We start from the raw sequence: 22,494 nt of genomic DNA on the forward strand, positions 1-22,494 counted from the left end.
ACACTCTTTAAAATTATATCTATGTCTCTTAGTCAATTATCATAATGCCCTCATTTTATTGCATTTTTCATGAAATTCTATCTCTTTTCACTCCCCACAATTTTAACTAATTTTGAGTGAAAAGACTATTTTACCCCTAATGAAATTTGAAGGCATTTTCTTCACATTTTCTCAAAATAACTTTAATAAAAATCAACTAAGGGTATAAGAGCATAAGTTAAGTTACATAACTCAATGTGGGCATTATAATTCTCCCCCTCTTATAAGAATTTCATCCCCAAAATTTAAACAAACAACTCAGGATGACCCAGCCGAGCTTCAGGAATTGAAGAAGCAACTCCAAGAATAAGGGTTTTATCTGACCCAATCATTCTCCCTGGGAAGCTCCAATTTTGTTTGTGAAGAAGAAAAATGGATCCCTGCTGATATGTATAGAGAGTTGAATAAAGTGACAGTAAAGAAAAAACATTCGTTGTCTCATATAGATGACTTATTTGATCAGCTGAAAGGAGCAGCAGTGTTTTCAAAAATTGATTTGAGGTCAGGTCATCACCAAGTAAGGGTTGTAGAGCTAGATATTGCAAAGACTTTTTTTCGGACCAGATATGGGCATTATGAGTTTGTAGTGATGCCTTTTGGGTTAACCAATGCCCCAACAATCTTTATGGATTTAATAAACCGAGTGTTTCACGATTGTCTTGATCAATTTATAGTGGTGTTTATTAATGATATCTTGGTTTATTCTAAGACAGAAAAGAAGCATGAAGAACACCTAAGGCTTGTGTTACAGTGATTGAGAGAAAATAAGTTGTTTGCCAAGTTTTCTAAGTGTGAATTTTGGCTGGATCAAGTGATATTTCTGGGTCATACTGTCTCTAAAGAAGGTATATCAGTGGATCCTAGCAAAGTGAAGACAATTCTTGAGTGGCAACAGCCGAATATAGTAAAGGAAGTTAGAAGTTTCTTGGGGCTAATAGGCTACTATAGGCGGTTTGTAACAAGATTTTCCTAATTGGCTAAGCCGCTGATAACTTTCACCAAACAAAGAACACATATTGTATGGTCAGATGCTTGTGAAAAGAGTTTTCAAGAACTGAAGAAAAGATTAACCACTGCTCCCATTTTGGTGTTACTATAGGAGGGTGTGGATTATGACATTTATATCGATGCCTCACTACAGGGACTTGGTGTTGGGTTGATGCAGTTAGGTAAGATAATAACTTATGCTTCATGACAGTTGAAAGAGTACGAGACGAGATACCCTACACATGATTTAGAGTTGGCAGCTGTAGTCTTTGCATCAAAGATATAGAGGCATTACTTATATGGTGCAAGGAGTAATATGTAATGCCTCCAAAACAAAAGTATTCCACTTGTAGAAGTCCTATAGAGGAATCATAAGGTAGAAGAAGCAACATGGGAGGTACGAAACAAATCCCGAGTTGTTTGTTTGAATTTCGAGGACGAAATTCTCATAAGAGGGGAAGAATTGTAATGCTCACATTGAGGTACGTTACTTAACTTATGCTCTTATACCCTTAGTTGATTTTTGTTAAAGTTATTTTGAGAAAATGTGAAGAAAATGCTTTAAACTTTTATTAGGGGTAAAATGATCTTTTCACTCAAAATTAGTTGAAATTATAGGGAGTGAAAAGAGATAAAATTTCATAGAGAATGCAATAAAATGAGGGCATTATGGTAATTGACTAAGGGATATAGATGAAATTTTAAAGAAAGTACAAGGGCAAAAAAGAAAACTATATATAATATTATGTTATATCAAGGATTGAAGGATGAAACCCTAGCCACTCTTCATCCATTTTCACGCCACCTTCACCTTCACCTTCACCTTCATATTCTCTCAATTTCTTCAATTCTTCTTCAAGGGAAATTCATAGATTTTAGGTACTTTTGAGTGGATTTTCAATCCCAAGCATCCTCAGGTAAGATCCTTACACTAATAAGTGAGTTTTCATTTTTAAAGTCTTGAATTTTGATGATTTGTGTTCATAAGATTTAAGAGAAAAAGAGTTAGATCAAAGAAGATTTTTAAAGTGTTAGATTGCTCACATATAAGGTAAGAAAATCCTACCCTAAGTATGGATTGAGTAATATTGTATAAAAAATTTCTTTTACGCATATATATGTTTTATATGAAGAATTGTTAATGGATTTGTGTAATACCCAAGATGTCAAAGGTATGTTCCTAACTCAAAATAGTCATTTAAATGTTAATTTTATGTTAAAAAGCATAAAATCTAACTAAGGGCAAAATAGTCAATTCATTTGGAACGGTATAAATCAATTATCCATAGAAAGGCTTAGGGGCAAAATGGTTATTTTACCTATGGATAAGCATTGAAAAAGTCAAGGATGAGTAGGCTTCATTACATTTAATAGCATTAATTAAGTAATAATTATGTCTAGTGTGAAATGACCAAAATGCCCTTATATGAAGAAGTAAGGACTTATGAGTTATACAATTAAAATAATTGGGCCAATTGCATAATTTTGAAAAATAAATGAAATATTTTCCTATAAATGAGATGAAATTCGTTCAAGCCAAAGGAGAGAGCCTTTCTTCAACATTTCTTCCATTTTCTCTCAAATCTTCCATGAAACAAGCTTTCTTTCTCTAGGTTTTCAAGGAGTTTTGCATAATTTTTCAAGGAGAACAAGATAGGAGCCTTGGATCTTCAATTTGAAGGGTTTAAGGTAAGGATTAAAAACTTTAGTTTTGATGTGATTTGAAGATTTGAGGTAGATGTTGAGGTATAATGTTATATATGTAGGATTAAGGTGTAAAAGAAGTCAAAGGCAAAGGATTTGTTGGAGGAAGTCTTTAAAAAGGTAAGGAAGAACCTCCCATGACTTTAGGGTTTATGCTAGGGTTTGTAGATTTTTATGAAACCTTAAATTAAGGCTTTAAGGCATAGAATTAGTTGATGGCAAGTGTAGTTGAATATTTAGTCTATTATTGCTTTGAATTCATTATACATGAAGTTGTGGCTATTTATGTTTTATGAATTGTTATGTTTGATTGAAGGAAATGAAGTGTGGATGCTGATTGTGGCAAACTTGTAGTATGGAGGCCACATGGCGTTGAATGGTTGCATTAGAAATGTTGAGGTGTTACATGTTTTAAGATGATATATGTGAGCAAGACGTAATGTAAATGGATTGATAATCCATAAATGAATTAAAAGTATTAAGCTCACCAAAATAGTATTTACATGCCATAAGATGTTAGAGATGCAAAGAGACATGATAGAGATGCATATAGACATGATGGAAAACGCATAAGCATATCCTCGTATACCGGTTGAGGAAAGATGAATATATGCTCTAAATGCTAAATAACGCGTAAGCACGCCTCCCGATGATATGAAATCTAGATGAAATTTGAGGCTAGATGTATGAAGTGTTTAAGATGTTAAGAATGTCCGATCGGCTAGAAGTTAAATGTTTCATATGTATTTAGTTGCATTACATGAGTTATGATGTATTTACATCATGAGATGATTTATACTCATGTTAGATGATTTTAGATGTTATGTCATGACATGTAATGTGTGTTACTATGTTTACATACTTATTTGTATGTGTACACATTGATGTTATTATAGCCATGGGATAAAATGATTAAAAGCATATGAATTAGTAATAAAAGGGAAAGTATCCCTAGATGTAAAAGATAAGTGATGTGTTGATAAATATGTTTAAATAAAGATCAAATAGTACATTTAGAATGAAACGGATCATTCTTTACTGAGCGATTAGCCACCTTTCATTGTTGATTGCGTTGCAGGTAGATTAGAAGGAGGGAGCTAGAGACAGCGGGATACACGTGAGGGGAGATGATTTATGTCATTTCGATATTTTTACCTTGATGTAAATAATGTAAATGATAATATTTGTGAAATACCTTTGGAAGCTTCCACCCATAATATGTTTTGATTGTATAATTTCTTAAAGTTTGTAAATTATAAGTTTGGATCCTGCGTGACATTTTATATGCATGACTTGGATATTATTATTATTATCCTCACACAGATTTTTCTAAATACAACTTGTTTCCGGACATGTATCCTCGGGATTCTCATTGAGGGATATCAGAGGATACATATGGAGGGAGGTTTTACATTTGGTACAGAGCAAGTTTTTTTTTTTTTTTTTTTTTTTTTTACTTCAAAAAGGAGTATTTTAAGATATTTTCTATCTTGGAGTCAGGCATTTATGAGAGTTGATGATAGTATCCCTCATGTAAAGTTTGCGTCAAGTTGTCCGATCATGTGGTATGTTTACTGATTATGGAAGGATTGATTAGATGATTAACGTTATATGGGTGACTGTGATAGGGAATAATATGAGGAAAACGAGGAGAACAGATCCAGGTCGCAGTGATGCTCAAATTCATAATCATAAGAATTGATCATGTTAAATCTTAAACTTTAATAATCAGTTATACTTCAGGCCATTTTCCATCATTTCTCAAACGAATTGGCTCATGGCATAAACATAAAAGTTATAGGTCTGGGTCTTAGCTTTATATGCTTCAAGAATAATCTCATTTCGATTTTTATAACTCAAGTTATTGTGAAATACTGAGCAGGGTTAACAAAACCCCTAATCTACTAAATCCGAATTTCCTTATTAACTATGCCACATCAATTCCTATTAAATTAACAATAGGTCAACTTATGGATAAATAAAACTCCCTTATAGTCTTTAACATCTTAAAGGAAGTGTAAAATCTCATTCTCATAATCATCCATTATTGTTATAACATGTAAGCTAATGCAAACAACACCTCAACATTTCTAATAGCAACCATTACAACCATGTGGCCTCCCATACTACAAATTTTGCCACAATCAACACCACACTCATTTTCTTCAATCAAACATAACTCATAAAACATAAAGAGCCATAACCTCATGTATAATGAATTCAAAGCAATAAGTAGAATGATAAGTTCAACTACACCTGCCATCAACTAATTCTATCTAAGCCTTAATTTAAAGTTTTATAAAATCTACAAACCCTAGTATAAACCCTAAAGTTATGGGAGGTTCTTCTTACCTTTTTAAAGACTTCCTTCAACAAATCTTTTGCCTTTAACTTTTTACACCTTAATCCTACATATATACATTATACCTCAAACATCTACCTCAACGTCTACCTCAAATTTCAAATCACATCAAAACTAAAGTTTTTAATCCTTACCTTAAACCCTCAAATGAAGATCCAAGGCTCCTATCTTGTTCTCCTTGAAAAATTAAGCAAAACTCCTTTAAAACTTAGAGAAAGAAAGCTTGTTTCATGGAAGATTTGAGAGAAAATGGGAAGAAATGTTGAAGAATGCTCTCTCCTTTGGCTTGAACCAATTTCATCTCATTTATAGGAAAATATTTCATTTATTTTCCAAAATTATGTAATTGGCCCAATTATTTTAATTGTATAACATAAGTCTTAATTCTTATATAAGGACATTTGGTCATTTCACACTAGACAATAATATTACTTAATAATGTCATTAAATGCAATGAAGCCTACTCATTCTTGACTTTTTCAATGGTATCCATAGGTAAATAACCATTTTGCCCCTAGCCTTTCTATGGATAATTGATTCATACCGTTCCAAATGAATTAACTATTTTGCCCTTAGTTAGATTTTATGCTTTTAACATAAAATTAACCCCCTCCAGTCAGGTATCCTCTGAATATCCCTCAATAAGAATCCCGAGGATACATGTCTAGAGAACAAGTTGTATTTAGAAAAATCTGTGTAAGGATAATATAATAATATCCAAAACATGCATATAAAATGTCACACATGATCCAAACTTATAATTTACAAACTTTAAAAATTACACAATCAAAACATATTTATAGGGTGGAAGCTTCCAAAGGTATTTCACAAATATTTATCATTTACATATTTACATCAAGGTAAAAACATAAGATGACAATAAATCATCTCCCCACGTGAGTCCTGTTGTCTCTGCAATCCTCGCTTTTAGTCTTATTAAATCCTTCAAATTGAAGATGCAAGGCTCCTATCTTGTTCTCCTTGAAAAATTAAGCAAAACTCCTTTAAAACTAGAGAAAGAAAGCTTGTTTCATGGAAGATTTGAAAGAAAATGAAGAAATGTTGAAAAAAGGCTCTTCCTTTGGTTGAAACAATTTCATGTTTATAGGAAATATTTCATTTATTTTCCAAAATATGCAATTGACCCAATTATTTAATTGTATAACTCATAAGTCTTTTATTCTTCATATAATAGCATTTTGGTCATTTCACACTAGACCTAATTATTACTTAATTAATGTCATTAATGCAATGAAACTACTCATCCTTGACTTTTTTAATGTTATCCATATCACTTATCTTTTACATCTAGTGTACTTCCTCTTTATTACTAATTCATATGTTTTTATCATTTTATCCCATGGCTATATAACATCAATGTGTACACATACAAATAAGTATGTAAACATAGTACACACACATCACAGTCATGACATAACATCTAAATCATCTAACCTGAGTATAAATCATCTCATGATGTAAATAACATCTAACTCATGATATGCAACTAAATACATATGAAACATTTAAAGTCTAGCCGATCGGACCTTTCTAACATCTTAAGCACATTCATATCATCTAGCCTCAAATTTCATCTAGATCACTATCATTGGGAGGCGTGCTACGCATTATTTAGCATCTAGAGCATATATCATCTTTCCTAAACGGTATCGAGGATTGCTTACGCGTTTTCCATTATGTCTATATGCATCTCTATCAGTCTCTTTACATCTCTAACATCTTATGGCATAAAAATACATATTTTGGTGAGCTTAATACTTTTATTATCTATGGATTATCATCCATTTACATTACCTCTGCTCACATACATCATCTTAAAACATGTATTATATTGCATCTTCATGTCATTTCATAACATTAATCATGTATTGACATCAGACCATGCATATATCTTTCAAAGATCATCTAAAATATAGTAAACTTAGTAATGGCATACAATAATACATAATAATCAATTTAATCATAAGAATTGTATGAATTGATCATGTTAAATCTTAAACTTTAATAACCAGTTTTTACTTCAGGTCATTTTCCATCTTTTCTCAAACGAATTGGCTCTTAGCATAAACATAAAAGTTATAGGTCTGTGTCTTAGCTTTCTAAGCTTCAAGAATCATCTCTTTTGTTTTTATAACTCAAGTTATGGTTGAAATATGAAACAGGATTACAAAAACCCTAAGCTCACTAAATCCGAATTTTATATATATACCACATCAATCCTAAACATTAACCAATAGGTCAACTTATGGATCAAATAAACCTCCCTTAATAGTCTTTACATCTTAAAGGAAGTGTAAAATCTCATTCCTATAATCATCCATTATTGCTATAACATTGTAAGCTAATGTAAAAAACACCTCAAAACTTCTAATAGCAACCATTAAAAATCATGTGGCCTCCATACTCAATTTTGCACAATCAACATCACACTTCATTTTCTTCAATCAAACATAACTCATAAAACATAAATAGCCATAACCTCATGTATAATGAATTCAAAGCAATAAGTAGAATGAATAAGTTAACTACTTGCCATCAACTAATTCTATGCCTTAAAGCCTTAATTTAAAGTTTAATAAAATCTACCAACCCTAACATAAACCCTAAAGTTATGGGAGGTTCTTCCTTACTTTTTAAAGACTTCCTCCAACAAATCTTTGCCTTTGATTCTTTTGTACCTTAATCCTACATATATAACATTATACCTCAACATCTACCAAATCTTCAAATCACATCAAAACTAAAGTTTTTAATATTTACCTTAAACCTTCAAATTGAAGATCCAAGGCTCCTATTTGTTCTCCTTGAAAAATTAAGCAAAACTCCTTTAAAACTTAGAGAAAGAAGCTTGTTTCATGGAAGATTTGAGAGAAAATGGAAGAAATGTTGAAGAAATGCTCTCTCTTTGGCTTGAACGAATTTCATCTCATTTATAAGAAAATATTTCATTTATTTTCCAAAATTAGCAATTGACCCAATATTTTAATTGTATAAACTCATAAGTCCTTAGTTCTTATTAAAGGCATTTTAGTCATTTCACACTAGACATAATTATACATTAATTATGTCATTAAATGCAATGAAGCCTACTATCCTTGATTTTTTCAATGCTTATCCATAGGTAAAATAACCATTTTGCCCCTAAACCTTTCTATGGATAATTGATATACCATTCAAATGAATTGACTATTTTGCCCTTAGTTAGAATTATACTTTTAAAATAAAATTAACATTTAAAGGACTATTTTGAGTTAGGCATACCTTTGACATCTTGGGTATTACATTTCCTCCCCCTTACAATAATTTCGTCATCGAAATTATAGAAACAGCTCCGGGTATCAACTTCTCATATCTTGTCCCTTTCCAAGTAGCTTCTTCTTATCTTGTGATTCCTCCAAAGTACTTTAACTAGTGGAATTTGCTTGTTTCTGAACTCTTTACCTTTCTGTCAAGGATTTGAACTAGGCGTTCCTCATAAGCCAAATTATCCCGTAATTCCACTTCCTCTATCTGAAGCACATGTGAAGGATCACTAACATACACGCAACAAGAGACATGGAAAACATTATGGACTCTTTAATGCTCATTGCAGTGCAGCTATAAAGCTACTTTGCCTACCCTTTCCAATACTTCAAAGGGTCCAATGTAACGTGGAGCGAGCTTGCCTTTCTTTCCAAATCTCAAAATATGTTTATAAGGCGCAACTTTTACAAAAACTTTGTCGCCCACTTGGAATTCCACTTATTTTCTTTTTAGGTCGGCATAGCTCTTTTGTCGATCTTGAGCTTGCTTCATTATTTCTCTAATAAGCTTAATATCTTCAATCATTTTCTGGCTCATCTCTAGTCCAACTGCTTGAATCAATGAGTCTTTTCTCCAATATCATCCAAATACAAAGGGGATCTGCACCTTTTTTCATATAATGCTTCATATAGGGTCATCTGGATAGTGGATTGGTAGTTGTTGTTATAGGCAAATTCTATTAGTGGAAGTACATCACTCCATTTTGCCTTGTGATCCATACAACAAGCTCTCAGCATGTCTTCAATCACCTGGTTAGTCCTTTCAGTTTGACCATCAGTTTGAGGATGATAAGCTGTACTGAAGGCTAACTTTGTACCCAATGCTCTCTGCATTCCAACCCAGAAAGCTGATATGAACCTGGTATCTCTGTCTGATACAATCGTCTTGGATACTCCATGTAATCTCACAATCTCTCTGACATATAATTGCCCCAATCGAAATGCATCTATCTTATCCGTCATAGGTAAAAAATAAGCTGTCTTAGTCAATCTATCAACCACCACCCAGATTACATTATATCCATGCTGAACTTTAGGAAGTCCTACAATGAAGTTCATTGAGATATCCTCCCATTTTCATTTAGGAATCTCTAAGGGTTGGAGTAATCTTGATGGTCTTTGATGCTCTGCCTTTACTTGTTGACATGTTAAACATCTAGCAACATAATCAGCAATGTCGTTTTTCATACCTGACCACCAATAGCTTTTCTTGACATCTTGATACATCTTTACACTCCCAAGGTGGGCTGTATAAAGTGTATTGTGTGCCTCACTAAGGATTTTATTCCTTAGTTCATCATCTTGAGGTACACATATTCTATCTCTATACATCAGTGCCTCATTGACTATTTTAAAGTCTGTTTCTTTACCCTCTATTACCCATTGGCAGATCACCTTGCAGATATCATCTTTACCCTGTTTCATCTTGATCTCCTCCACCAAAGTGGGTTTGATCTCCATTTTGGCCAATCCTCCTTTGATCACAATTTCAATTCCTTCTTGGAGGATCTCCTGCTTTAATTGTCCTTGTACAGTGATCTGAGATAAAGAAACTTTTCTACTAAGGGCATCCGCTACTGCATTGGCTTTCCCTGGATGGTATCTGATGTCATAGTCATAGTCTGTCACCAATTCTAGCCATCTTCTCTGTCTCATATTCAACTCTTTCTGAGTGAAGAAATACTTTAAACTCTTATGGTCAGTGTATATGTTGCATTTCACTCCATACAAGTAGTGTCATCATATCTTTAAAGCAAAAACCACTGCTGCTAATTCCAAGTCATGGGTAGGATATCTACTCTCATAATCTTTCAATTGTCTGGAGGCATAAGCAATGACTTTCCCTTGCTGCATCAACACTACTCCCAAACCATTGTGGGAGGCATCAACGTAAATATCATAATCAATGCCTACTTCTAGCAATGTAAGAATTGGAGCTATAGTTAATCTTTTCTTTAGCTCTTGAAAGCTTTGCTCGCATGTCTCTGTCCATTGAAATGGTACTTCTTTCTTGGTAAAAGCTGTAAGTGGTCTGGCTACTTTGCAAAGCCTTCCACGAACTTCTTATAATACCCTGCTAAGCCCAGTAAACTTCTAACCTCTTTCACTGTCTTTGGCCTCTTCCACTCGAGCAGCGCTTCTACTTTACTAAGATCCACTGATACACCGTCTTTAGAGATCACATGACCCAAAAAGGTAACTCGATTCAACCAAAACTCACATTTTGTCAAAGTTATGTTTCTAACTCAAAATAGTCATTTAAATGTTAATTTTATGTTAAAAAGCATAAAATCTAACTAAGGGCAAAATAGTCAATTCATTTGGAACGGTATGAATCAATTATCCATAAAGAGGCTTAGGGGCAAAATGGTTATTTTACCTATAGATAAGCATTGAAAAAGTCAAGGATGAGTAGGCTTCATTGCATTTAATGGCATTAATTAAGTAATAATTATGTCTAATGTGAAATGACCAAAATACCCTTATATGAAGAATTAAGGACTTATGAGTTATACAATTAAAATAATTGAGCCAACTGCATAATTTTGGAAAATAAATAAAATATTTTCCTATAAACATCACGCAACGGAAGGGTTGGGCAAAACTGTCGAATTACTATTTTGAGACTTTATTATATTATATATAAGTTTTGTGCATAAAAAAAAATTAAATATGAACCTATAATTTTATACTCATTTATATGTATAAATTCTCTTATATATATTTAATAAGTTTTATTGTTATTTTACAAGTATACTAACTAAAAAGAGAGTCATTACATTTTAGAAATTTGCAAATTCTTTCCCTGTCTCATATTGTTGTATTTCATTCCATGTTTTGACTTTATCATTGTGACACCCAAATCGAGGTACGTAGCTTTACGTATTCCCTAATACCCTTAGTTGAATTTTGTTAAAGGTATCTTGAACAAGTGTAAAGAAAATGCCTTAAAATTTTATTAAAGGTAAAATAATTTTTTCACTCATAATCAGTTGAAAAAGTGGGGAATGAAAAGAAATAGAATTTCATAAAGAAGTTTATAAAAATGAGGGCATTATTGTAATTGACTAAGGGACATAGATGGAATTTCATAGAAAGTACAAGGGCAAAATAGGAAAGTAGAAGTAATAAATGAGATATTTGAGTTCATTCTTGTAAACTCTATTATTCTCTTCTCTCTCGCACGCCACTTTCATCTCTAAATTCTCTCATTTTTTCATCAAATTTCCAAGGCAATTGACAGGATTTTTGGTTGGATTTTAGTAGATTTTAATCCTAAGGATCCAAATGTAAGAGTTCTTACAATATGATGTGAGATTAATTTTTAAAGTGTTGAACTCTTATAGCTATATGCTTAGGGTTTAAGAAGAAGAGGAGATCTACCCAAAGAGAGAGTTTCTAGTGTGAAACTATCCAAGATCAAGGTAAGTAAATTCAACCCTAAGTTTGATTTGAGTAAGTTTGTAGAGATTTGTACATGTATGTATATGCTTATGCTTTTTAGAAGTTTTGATGAGATTGATACTTGATGATAATTAAAATTCAACCATAAGAATGTAGATTTTGCCTATATGATGATTAATGGAAGTTTAGTTGAATTTAGAAAGAGTTTGAGTAGACGTTATGGAGTGTATTTTCCTAGCCAGGTTTAGTGTTGATTTAATGGAGTTTTGCTCTAAATATTGGTGGCTTGAGAAAGAAGTAGAAGTGTATTCAAATAGAGTTTGAGTATGCATGCAATTTGTTTGATGAAAATACTAAGAGAAAACATGTTACCATGGTTGCCTTGTCACAGCTGTGACCTTCTGAGTGATTTTTGAGCATCTTCCCAACTGAATTGGGTTGAGATCTAAACATAAAGATTGTAACCCTGTCTCTAAACTTTAAAACGAGACCAAGATCGTAGCAATCCGATGTGTATAACTCGAGATATGCCTTCTTGAATATGACCTGTGCAGAATGACAACCTCAAAATATTTTGTAGTCTAATAATCTATGATTGATTTCAAGTACGTAAAACTTGAGCAAGCAGTAAGAAGGTAATGATTACGGGTGAACCTTCCAACCCGTTAGAATTTACTTCCACTGTCCTCAATGAAGCGAGGATCCGTAATTATACAATAAGTCTTGATTGAGACTCAGGGAGGCTCGATACTGGAAAGAGTTGAGACCCCAGTCAATGTACCGACCCCCAGAGAGGAGAGAGAGAGGTCGGTACCCGATAGTGCAAAATCGTATTGAGCTGAGATATGGATTGCCTAGTCAACATCAACCGTCAGCATTCAAAGGTATGACAGACCCTATAGTGGCAAAAAAGTGGTCTAGGTCCGTGGAGCGTACGACAGCATTCTTAAAGTTGATGCCCCCAATAATAGAGAGGTGAGAAATAAGAAAATATTTCAACCCACGAAGAACGTGTGGGTTTGGCAAAATAAAAGGCTAAGAACTGTTCTAATAAGAAAGAGTTACTAGATGGTGTTAGTGTGGTAACTAATGAGATGCTTCTAGGAGAGTCCGTAGTGATCCATGGAAAAGAGTTGCCAGTGGATTTGATAGTGTTTGATATGCCCAATTTTGATGTTATTTTGGGCATGGATTTCCTCGGGAGATTTGGAATAGAGATTGATTGCCAGAATAAGAAAGAAAAATTTAATCTTGATGGTGATGATAAGTTTAATTTCGGCGAGGGCCACCAACTTAGTATATTGATTAGCAATGTAAAGGTCAGAAAGATGCTAAGAAAATGGTGCTCGAGATATATTGCTCATGTATTGCACAGTAGTGATGTCCCACAACTAGAGATTCAAATGTGTCAATAGTCTGGGAGTTTTTAGATGTATTTCCGAAAGTTTTGTCGGGTTTACTTCCGGAAAGAGACGTTGAATTCAGCATTGAACTGGCACCAAGGACAGCACCAATTTCTAAAGTCCCTTACCGGATGGCCCCAACTGAGCTTCAGGAATTGAAAAACAACTTCAAGAACTCTTAGACAACGGTTTTATTCGCCCTAGCCATTCTCCTTGGGGTGCTCCAATTTTATTTGTAAAGAACAAAGACGGATCCTTATAGATGTGTATAGGTTGCAGAGAGTTGAATAAAGTGACAGTGAAGTGAAGAATAAGTACCCGTTACCTCGCATAGATGAATTGTTTGATCAATGTTTTTAAGAGTTAAAGAGAAGATTGACCACAACTTCTATTCTCATTTCAGGGACTTGGTGCAGTATTGATGCAGTTGGGTAAGGAAATATATTATGCTTCTCGGCAGTTGAAAGAGTATGAGACGAGATACCCTACGCATGATCTAGAGTTGACTACTGTAGTTTTTGCACTAAAAATATGGAGGCATTATTTGTATAGAGCAAAGAGCAACATTTGTACGGATCATAAGAGCTTGAAGTACTTCTTCAGCCAAAGGGAGCTGAATAGGAGGCAAAGGAGATGGTTAGAGCTGGTAAAGGAACAGATAGAGGTGATACCGGGAAGGCTTGCCATGTTAGAAATTCAACCTACTTTGCTGGACAAGATTAAAGAAAAACAAGTTGTTGATGAATGGTGTCAGAAAATAAGTCAGCAAGTGTTTGAGGTCAAGATATCATAATTTCACCTGTTAGATGGTGTCCTCCGTTTTCAGAATCGTATATGTATTCCCCAAAATGTTGAGTTAAAGAAGAAGATTTTTGCGAAGGCTTATGAAACATCATACACTGCTCATCCTGGAGGAACCAAAATGTATCAAGATTTAAAGAAAAATTATTGATGGCTAGGTATGAAGAAAGATATTGGAGATTATGTGACTAAGTGCTTGGTTTGTCAACAGGTGAATGCAAAACACCAAAGACCATAAGGTTTACTTCAACCACTCAACATTCCTAAATGGAAATGGGAAGGTATATCAATAGATTTTATTACAGGCCTTCCAAGAGCTTAGAAGGGGTATAATGCAATATGAGTGATAGTAGACAGATTAACGAAGTCGGCCCATTTTTTTCCAGTAAAGGACTACCTCAGAGCAGCTGGCTTAGATTTATGTCAGGGAGATAGTTAGACTCTATGGTGTACCCAAAACAATAGTGTCAGATAGAGATTCTAGATTCGTGTCTGCTTTTTGGACTGGTTTACAGAGAAACTTGGGTACCAAATTGGCCTTTAGTGGAGTTTGTCTATAATAACAGTTATCAGTCTACAATTAAGATAGCTACGATTTTAGTCTTGTTTTAAAGCTTAAAGACAGTGCTACAACCTTTATGTTTATATCCCAACCCAATTCAATCGGTAAGATGCACAAAAATCATTTAAAAGGTCATGGTTGTAACAGGGCAACCATGGTAACATGTTTTCTCTTAAGATTTTCATCAAACAAATTACATGCATATTTATTACTCAAACTCTATTTGGATACACTTCTACTTCTTTCTCAAGCCACCAATATTTTGAGCAAAACTCCATTAAATCAACACTAAACCTAGCTAGGAAAATATACTCCATAAAGTCTACTCAAAACTCTTTCTAAATTCAATCAAACTTCCATCAATCACCATATAAGCAAAGTATACATTCTCATGGCTGAATTTTAATTATCATCAAGTATCAATCTCATCAAAACTTATCAAAAACATAAGCACATACATACATATACAAATCTCTACAAACTTACTCAAATCAAACTTAGGGTTGGATTTACTTATCTTGATCTTAGGTAGTTCTACACTAGAAACTCTCTCTTTGGGTCATCTTCTTTTTAAACCCTAAGCATATAACTATAAGAATTCAACACTTTAAAAATTAATCTTACATCATATTGCAAGAACTCTTACCTTTGGATGCTTAGGATTGAATGTCTACCAAAATCCAACCAAAAATCCTCTCAATTGCCTTAGAAATTTGATGAATAAAATGAGGAATTTCGAGATGAAAGTGGCGTGTGAGGGAGTAGAGAATGACAGAATTTTCAAGAATGAACTCCAAATATCTCATTTATTACTTCTACTTTCCCATTTTGCCCTTGCACTTTCTATGAAATTCTATCTATGTCCTTTGGTCAATTACAATAATGCCCTCATTTCTATTAACTTCTCTATGAAATTCTATCTCTTTTCACTCCCCACTTTTTCAACTAATTATGAGTGAAAAGACCATTTTACCCCTAATAAAATTTTAAGACATTTTCTTCACACTTGTTCAAGATACCTTTAACAAAATTCAACTAAGGGTATTAGGGAATACGTAAAGCTACGTACCTCGATGTGGGCGTTACAATTCCCCCTCCCCCCCTTCCCTCCCCTCCCCTCCCCTCCCCTCATTTCTTATAAGAATTTCGTCCTCAAAATTCAAACGAACAACTCAGGGTGGTGGTTCCGCATATCTTACTCCACCTCCCATGTTGCTTCTTCTACCTTATGAATCCTCTATAGGACTTTTACTAGTGAAATATTTTTGTTTCAAAGCTCTTTAATTTTTCTGTTTAAGATCTGTACTTATTGCTCCTCATAAACGAGATTCTCTTCTAAGTCTACTTCTTCTACTTTTAGTATATGACAAGGATCACTGACATACCTTCGAAGCATTGATACAAGAGAACTATTGTGCACTCTATCCATATTTGGTGGTAGCGTCAATTTGTAAGCTACATTTTCCACTCGTTGTAACACTTCAAAGGGTCAATGTATCTAGGTGCTAGTTTTCCTTTATCACCAAACCGCATTACCCGCTTGTAGGGGGAAATCTTAATAAACACTTTATCACCCACTTCAAATTCTACATCCTTTCTCTTTAAATCCGCATTAGCTCTTTTGTCTGTCTTAAGCTTGCTTCATTCTACGCTTGATCAGTTGGACATCTTCTATCATTTTCTTAGTCATCTCTGGCCCAAGAAAATACTAGTTCTCTAATGATATTTTTTATATGTCATAATGCATTCTCACATTCTCACATTTGCATTTAAAAAGAATAGCAAAAAATGAGTATAGTTTCATGCACATACACATACATAAGAATAGTAAAGAATAAAGAAAAAGAAAGAAAATAATTAATTATAAAAAGAAAAGAGAAGTGAAGGTTGTTACAATGGGGAACCCGTGAGTGACAGAGAAGAATAGTCCCACATACACGCCACCTTCAATGAGCGGCCTCATAATAAAAAAGAAGTGTACATTTCGTTAGAAGTGTATGTGGATGAGAATTGTACCAACAAAATTTACCTATATGCACTCTGCCTTTAGTGAGCGGCCTTAGAATCAGAAAGAAGAGTTGTACAGTCCGATAGAAGTGCATGTAGATGAGGATTGTACCCACTCACATGGCCAGAGTTCCGAATCCATGCCTCAACCGAGTCCGATCGGCATAAAAAGAAAAAATAGAAAGAACAGAATAGAAAGAAAGAAAGAATAGAACACATAACAGAACAGAAAGAAAGAAAGAACAAAACAGAACAGAACATAGCAGAAAGAAAGAAAGAAAGAATAGAACATAGAAAGAAAGAACAAAACAGAAAGAAAGAATAGAACACAGAAAGAAAGAACAGAATAGAAAGAAAGAAGAGAAACAGAAAACAGAAAACAGAAAAGAAATTGCATTCTTCATGCATTTATGCACATGCATCATGGCATTCATATTATTCAGAATTAGTTTCTCCAATTGAGCTTACGTGTTAGTAAGTGAGAAACAAGAATAGAGAAAGAACAGAGAGAAAGAATAGAAAAGAATAGAGAGAAAAAGAGAGAAATTTGATGTAAGGAAAGAATTCAGAATATGAGCAACGAAAATATGAGGGTAACATATCCTTGTCCAAGAAATTGAATAAACCATCAGACCCAGCAGTTGCAAAAGTGTGATGTATCTACAAACAAAAGGCAACTACATGAGATCCTCTGGAACAGAAGACAATGATTCACCCCAGAGTCCAAAGTTGATAATATAACAAATATTCATATTTATCTCCTACTTTACAAATCTGAAACAATAACATATGATAAAGCAAAAACAACATCCACATGATCACTGAAATTTTCAAAGAGAAAAGACATGAGAAAAGAGACCCAATATTTTGCACTAGAAAGCCCTCTGCCTGAAGGAACTAGAGATAACAGAAGCAAATTCATACAACAGGGGTTGATAGAACCCTGTATAATTGTATTTCCTAGATTCAGTAGACGCAATTCTTGTTATAAGATTGATAAACTGATATTAAACAGATTGATCCATTGCTCAAGGTTTAATATCAGTGGTTATGATTTCAAGTATGTGTGGAGAGGCTATTACAACAGTTTTTCTCCATGTGTTAGAATTTTTGGAGATAGTCTGCCTTTTGACAATCCATTCCAGGTCCAGCAAACAGCTGGTTCACAATTTTTATACCCCCCTTTCCATTGGTTTTTTAATGGATTTGTTTATCATCAAAAATGTGTGGAGAACATAAAGATTCAGTAACAAATTTCAGATAATAAATTAAGAACTTTAGGAAGTAAAAAGATGGAAATATATACGTAAAAAGTACAGTGCCTCACACGGTTTTATAATTTTTCTATGATTTACAAAAGATTTCCATTTCAGTGATGTAAAAAAAAAAAAACAAAAAGGTGGTCTTATCAACCAACAGGGAGCAATTATATTGGTAAAACTCTGCTGCACTGTTACACTTAGAATAAAATAAACTACTGCTCCAGCATTACAATTTCTGGCAAATATAGATCACAAATGATATGTTTAGCTTCCAACAAAAAAGGATGAATATAGACAAAAAATTAACTCCAAATGTCAATTCTCTAGATAGATTTAAAAAAAAAAAAAAAATCTATTTCTCCATAGAAAACTATTGTCCATCCTATCCTATCTCAACGTGATAAAAAAAAAAATTTAATAAACCAGTAACAATGTCATGCTGTCAACCAAATACTTAAAACTTCATATAAAAACAGAAAGCACAAAGGTAACTTATAGGATGGAAGTTCAAAGAGTTGACTGAGTATATATCATTGCCATCTCTGTGGCATTTGAATGTGAAATTCTTACTTTGCTGTGAATCATCTAGATGGTGTACACCAACCCTTCCCTCAATTGAACCAACCTAGAAAGATCAAAACACCATTTTCAATGATCAGACTAACGGATCTATCATAGTGTACATGGACAAAAAAAAATTGGAAGCAAAGTCAGTAAGCTCAAAAAGGAAGTAGTAAGAGTCAATGATGACACTGGAAAAAAAAAAAAAGAAAGAAATATAAAGTGGAACAGGAGATAGCCTCAGATAACTGCCACCAAAAAAAAAATTCATTTAAAAATCAGGTAACTAGATTGCCCATGATCCTAACCACTTCTTGTGAGAATAAAGGTCATAAAAAAGGAGGGGCAAGGGGGGGAATGACTGCAACCAAAAGTAACTGAATACATACCAAAAAACCTTGCTGATCAGGAAAGGCAGCTACACATCTTGTCTGATACTTCAGGGGTAAAGGAATTCTTTTAAATTCAGCCTCTTAGCATTAAACAATATTAAACAAATTCATAACAGATGGTCATAAGTAATCTCAAACTCAGACAACTGGCATCCCAACAAAAATTAAGAACTCATTACCACTCAAACATTTTCATATTCAAACATGTATCTATAAAGCACATTGTAATGCAAGCAATATGTCACATCCTCTTAACTTCTTTGGCATTTTATGAAGAGATATCTTACATCCACCCTTCCATAAAATTGCATCTAAATTGGGTAAATGAATCAGCAGCTTTCAATATGTATCTCATTTTATTATAATGCAGGAGTAAAATTGTGTGTCTAATACTATCAAGTTAAACACAGAACTAATTAACATTAAAAACATTTAGGTAGACAAGGGTAATTGAAAAGATGAACATTCTTATCAAAGGAAAAAAAAGGAAAAGGAAAGATGAAGAACACATAATTGCAGGCATATCATCAAGATTAACTTAGAAATTACAACAATCAAACTCTTCTAAGAATACCATATTATAAAAGACTTTATTTTAAATTGTAAACAAAAAATGAGAATGACAACCACAATGATAACAGGAAATCACTCTTTTTCAGCCAAACTCTTGCAGAACAAAAAAACCTAACAATTTAAGGACCTCCATAAGGCTTTTATATAGGATAAAAAATGGATTACCCAAAAGAATAACTTTTAGTTTGAAGAAATCAATTAGTAATTACATGTTCCAATGCCACATTAAATAAGATGCCTAAAAAATAAAATTTGAAATTACACTAGCAGGCAACTAATACTGAAGCAGTTGTTACCATTGAAAATACCAAATGCTTAAACCGCCCTCAATGATTTTTTCCTGTTTGAATTTCCTTATAAAACAATGCAATTACAGAATAAGAAAATATTACCTGTGGGTTCTGCAAGTTAAAGACAATTAGATTTCTATCTGCAGTGCCAACAACCATCAGGGGATGCCTCACTGTGAGTGCATAGCAGCGATCAGGTAGCTGTTGAGTGTGCACAGGATTTGACTGTCTTGTATCCCAGTACCTAATTATAGATTGGACACATCAAAAACACCAATCAACAACTGACACCCAAGGAACTCAAATATGCAAGAGTTATGGCATACAAGAAACAGATGCATGTAAAACCATAAACAGCACGCACCGAAAACACATGGCTGTCACAAGGAGAAGCTATAAATTGCATTAACCAAATCTTAACATTTATCAAAAAAAAAAATAAATAAATAAACCAGAAATCACAGAGATAGAAAGAGAGCAAGAGAGACACGCTTCCTACAATGTGAACTCTTATTCTAGGCCTTTTCCTTTTATTAACTAGTAATTATATAAGCAGTGGAAAATTGTTCCAACAGTTTGAGGGTCCAAGCCCTGCCATCCCCACCTCTTTCACTGCCAAAAGTATTCGTACGGTTTAAAATAGCAGAACAAAACATGCATCAAGTGGAACCACCAGCCTTCCACACAAAGGAATTCAATTATTTGATCCCACCATGTAAAACAGATCATACAACTATTATATGATCATTACTTCTTTTAAGGTCGTGTGAACTAGATTTAGCTCTCTAGATTCACACATCAGCTAATTTGGCAAGTAGGTGAGGCTACTTTCCTGTAGAATGTGGACTTATAACATATGCAAGCCCTAAACCTAAAGTATGAGAAAAAATTCACATTCTTGGTTATAAATCTAAACTAGTTATCCAACAAGTTCCAAACAAACAACAGCACAGGACTGACAAACGAAGAGAAAGGAGAGAAAATATTACTTCAAAGTCCTGTCCCAGCTTCCAGTGACAAGTAGATTCATCTCTGGAACCCAGGCAACCTCTTTAATTGGCGCATCATGCATGGCCACAGTTACTGGTTGACCACCAGACAGCAGAGGCCACATCTTCACCTGCTTGTCACATCCTCCAGAAAAGACAGTAGTTCCATCATCCTTCCATGCTGAGCACAAAACCTTTGAAATGGAAAGACAGAAATAAGTTATAAATTGCAATGCTGAATTTCACAACAGAAACATGGATTTGTAACAACAATAAATTTAATTTAAAAATTACCGGTTGGTCATGTGAAATTGATGCCTTGGGAACACTAGCCACATTAGCTCCACTGCATGAAATTTCCCAACAACGTACCTGCCATATCATTCAATTGTAATAAATGTGAATACAGCAGATGTTAACCAACAAATAGGAAGACATGACTGTACAAAAGAGAGACAAATCCACAAACCTGATTATCCCATGAAGTCGCAACCAAGATATTGGCCTTGGGACTGAAACTAAGGCTCAAAACAGAATCACTGGGAGGTTAAGCCACCTGACATTCAAATGTTTCACATAAATCTTTTTCTCTTCACAGAACCTATATATTAAAATGTCATCAGAGCTCACTCAAGAATCCACTAGAAATGTGAAAAACAAATGCAGCTTCAATCAAGGAACCAAACTTCACATACAATAAACTTCATACTAATATAGACAGTGAATGTATAAGTTGAACCCTAAGTTTTTCACAATACTTCTATTTAAATTTAGTGTGATGTACCATCACACGTTAGCCTAAAATATGTTTAACATTTGTAGGACAAAACGCCAAAATTTCTACATATCGCTTTTACGTACTTGAGGATTTAAATAATTGTTTTAACAAATCACACATGGATGTAATTCTCTCCTAGAATTTAGCTTTTTCGACAATGCTGCCTCTGATAAATAGCATTAGCCACAAAATCTTGTATTTTTGCTCAAAGGTCGTATCAGCACAAGCATTATTACGCTTCCGGAGCTGTAAGTAATGTCGCTAACATTATTGCCTTCATGATAGCCCTAAATCAGCTGACACATGCTTGGGATAATAGAAAAACAAACTAGGAAGTATCATTAAGAATGTTTCGGCTCACAATTAAGCCGTAAGAAGCAATAACACCAAGTTTTAACCACAATTAACTGGTAACAGTTAATATTTGGTTAACCTAACCAAAGAAAAAATCTATCGCAATATCTACTAACACAATTAATAGAAAAATTATAAACAAGCAAGCAACAATAATAATAAATTCATAACATATGTAAGGATCTTAAAGAATATTTACACAAAGAAACTTTGAAAAGTAAGCTGAAAATAAAAAATAAATAAATAAAAACCTCGAAGGATTTGTTAGGGTTGTGATTGGTAGCAGCAGCGGCAGAACCGAAAGTAGCCACTGAAGGACAGAGTTGAGTTAATTGTTATTAGTGAGAGTGTGATGTTGAGAAGGAGAACGAGTGAAGGATTTACAGACAGTGGGTGAGTTAGAAGGATTGTGTTGTATTTGAAATAAGAGGAAAAGGGACGAAAAGGAGACGGGTATTTATAGGTAGAGGAAATGCTTGGTGGTGTAGGTTGACTCCGGGGAGTGAAGCATTACAAACTTACAATAACGCTTTGGGTATTAATAATACTACTCGTTCACATCAATTTATTAAGATATTAGTTATCAATCTTAAAATATATTTTATTTTTTTATTTTTATCATTTAATTTTTTAAATTTAAATTTATATTAATTTAATTATTATTTATATTATTATTTATAATAATAAATTTATAATAATTAT

At 33.6% G+C, this 22,494-nt stretch overlaps 1 protein-coding gene across 1 annotated transcript; it reads right to left on the bottom strand.

Moving 5' to 3' along the window:
• Positions 1-18,024: 18,024 nt before the first annotated feature.
• LOC116105853 (protein RAE1-like) lies at positions 18,025-22,286 on the bottom strand. The gene is made up of 7 exons (XM_031392248.1): positions 22,044-22,286; positions 21,130-21,216; positions 20,955-21,032; positions 20,661-20,854; positions 19,774-19,915; positions 18,806-18,886; positions 18,025-18,480 (listed from the first exon to the last, which is right to left on the bottom strand). The coding sequence occupies exons 4-7, from the start codon at positions 20,783-20,785 to the stop codon at positions 18,310-18,312; spliced, it is 519 nt and encodes a 172-aa protein (XP_031248108.1). The 5' UTR covers positions 20,786-20,854; positions 20,955-21,032; positions 21,130-21,216; positions 22,044-22,286; the 3' UTR covers positions 18,025-18,309.
• Positions 22,287-22,494: the final 208 nt, after the last annotated feature.

The sequence above is a fragment of the Pistacia vera genome, unplaced genomic scaffold, assembly GCF_008641045.1.
Source record: "Pistacia vera cultivar Batoury unplaced genomic scaffold, PisVer_v2 Contig506, whole genome shotgun sequence".
Taxonomy (NCBI): Eukaryota; Viridiplantae; Streptophyta; class Magnoliopsida; order Sapindales; family Anacardiaceae; genus Pistacia; species Pistacia vera.

Coding starts and splice junctions, on each gene's coding strand:
- LOC116105853 (XM_031392248.1), bottom strand. CDS start 20,785: ATGTGGCCTCTGCTGTCTGGTGGTCAACCAGTAACTGTGGCCATGCAT. Junction 19,916..20,660: donor AGCTGGGACAGGACTTTGAA/GTAATATTTTCT, acceptor ATCTATAATTAG/GTACTGGGATACAAGACAGT. Junction 18,481..18,805: donor CTGATCAGCAAGGTTTTTTG/GTATGTATTCAG, acceptor TGATCTTTCTAG/GTTGGTTCAATTGAGGGAAG.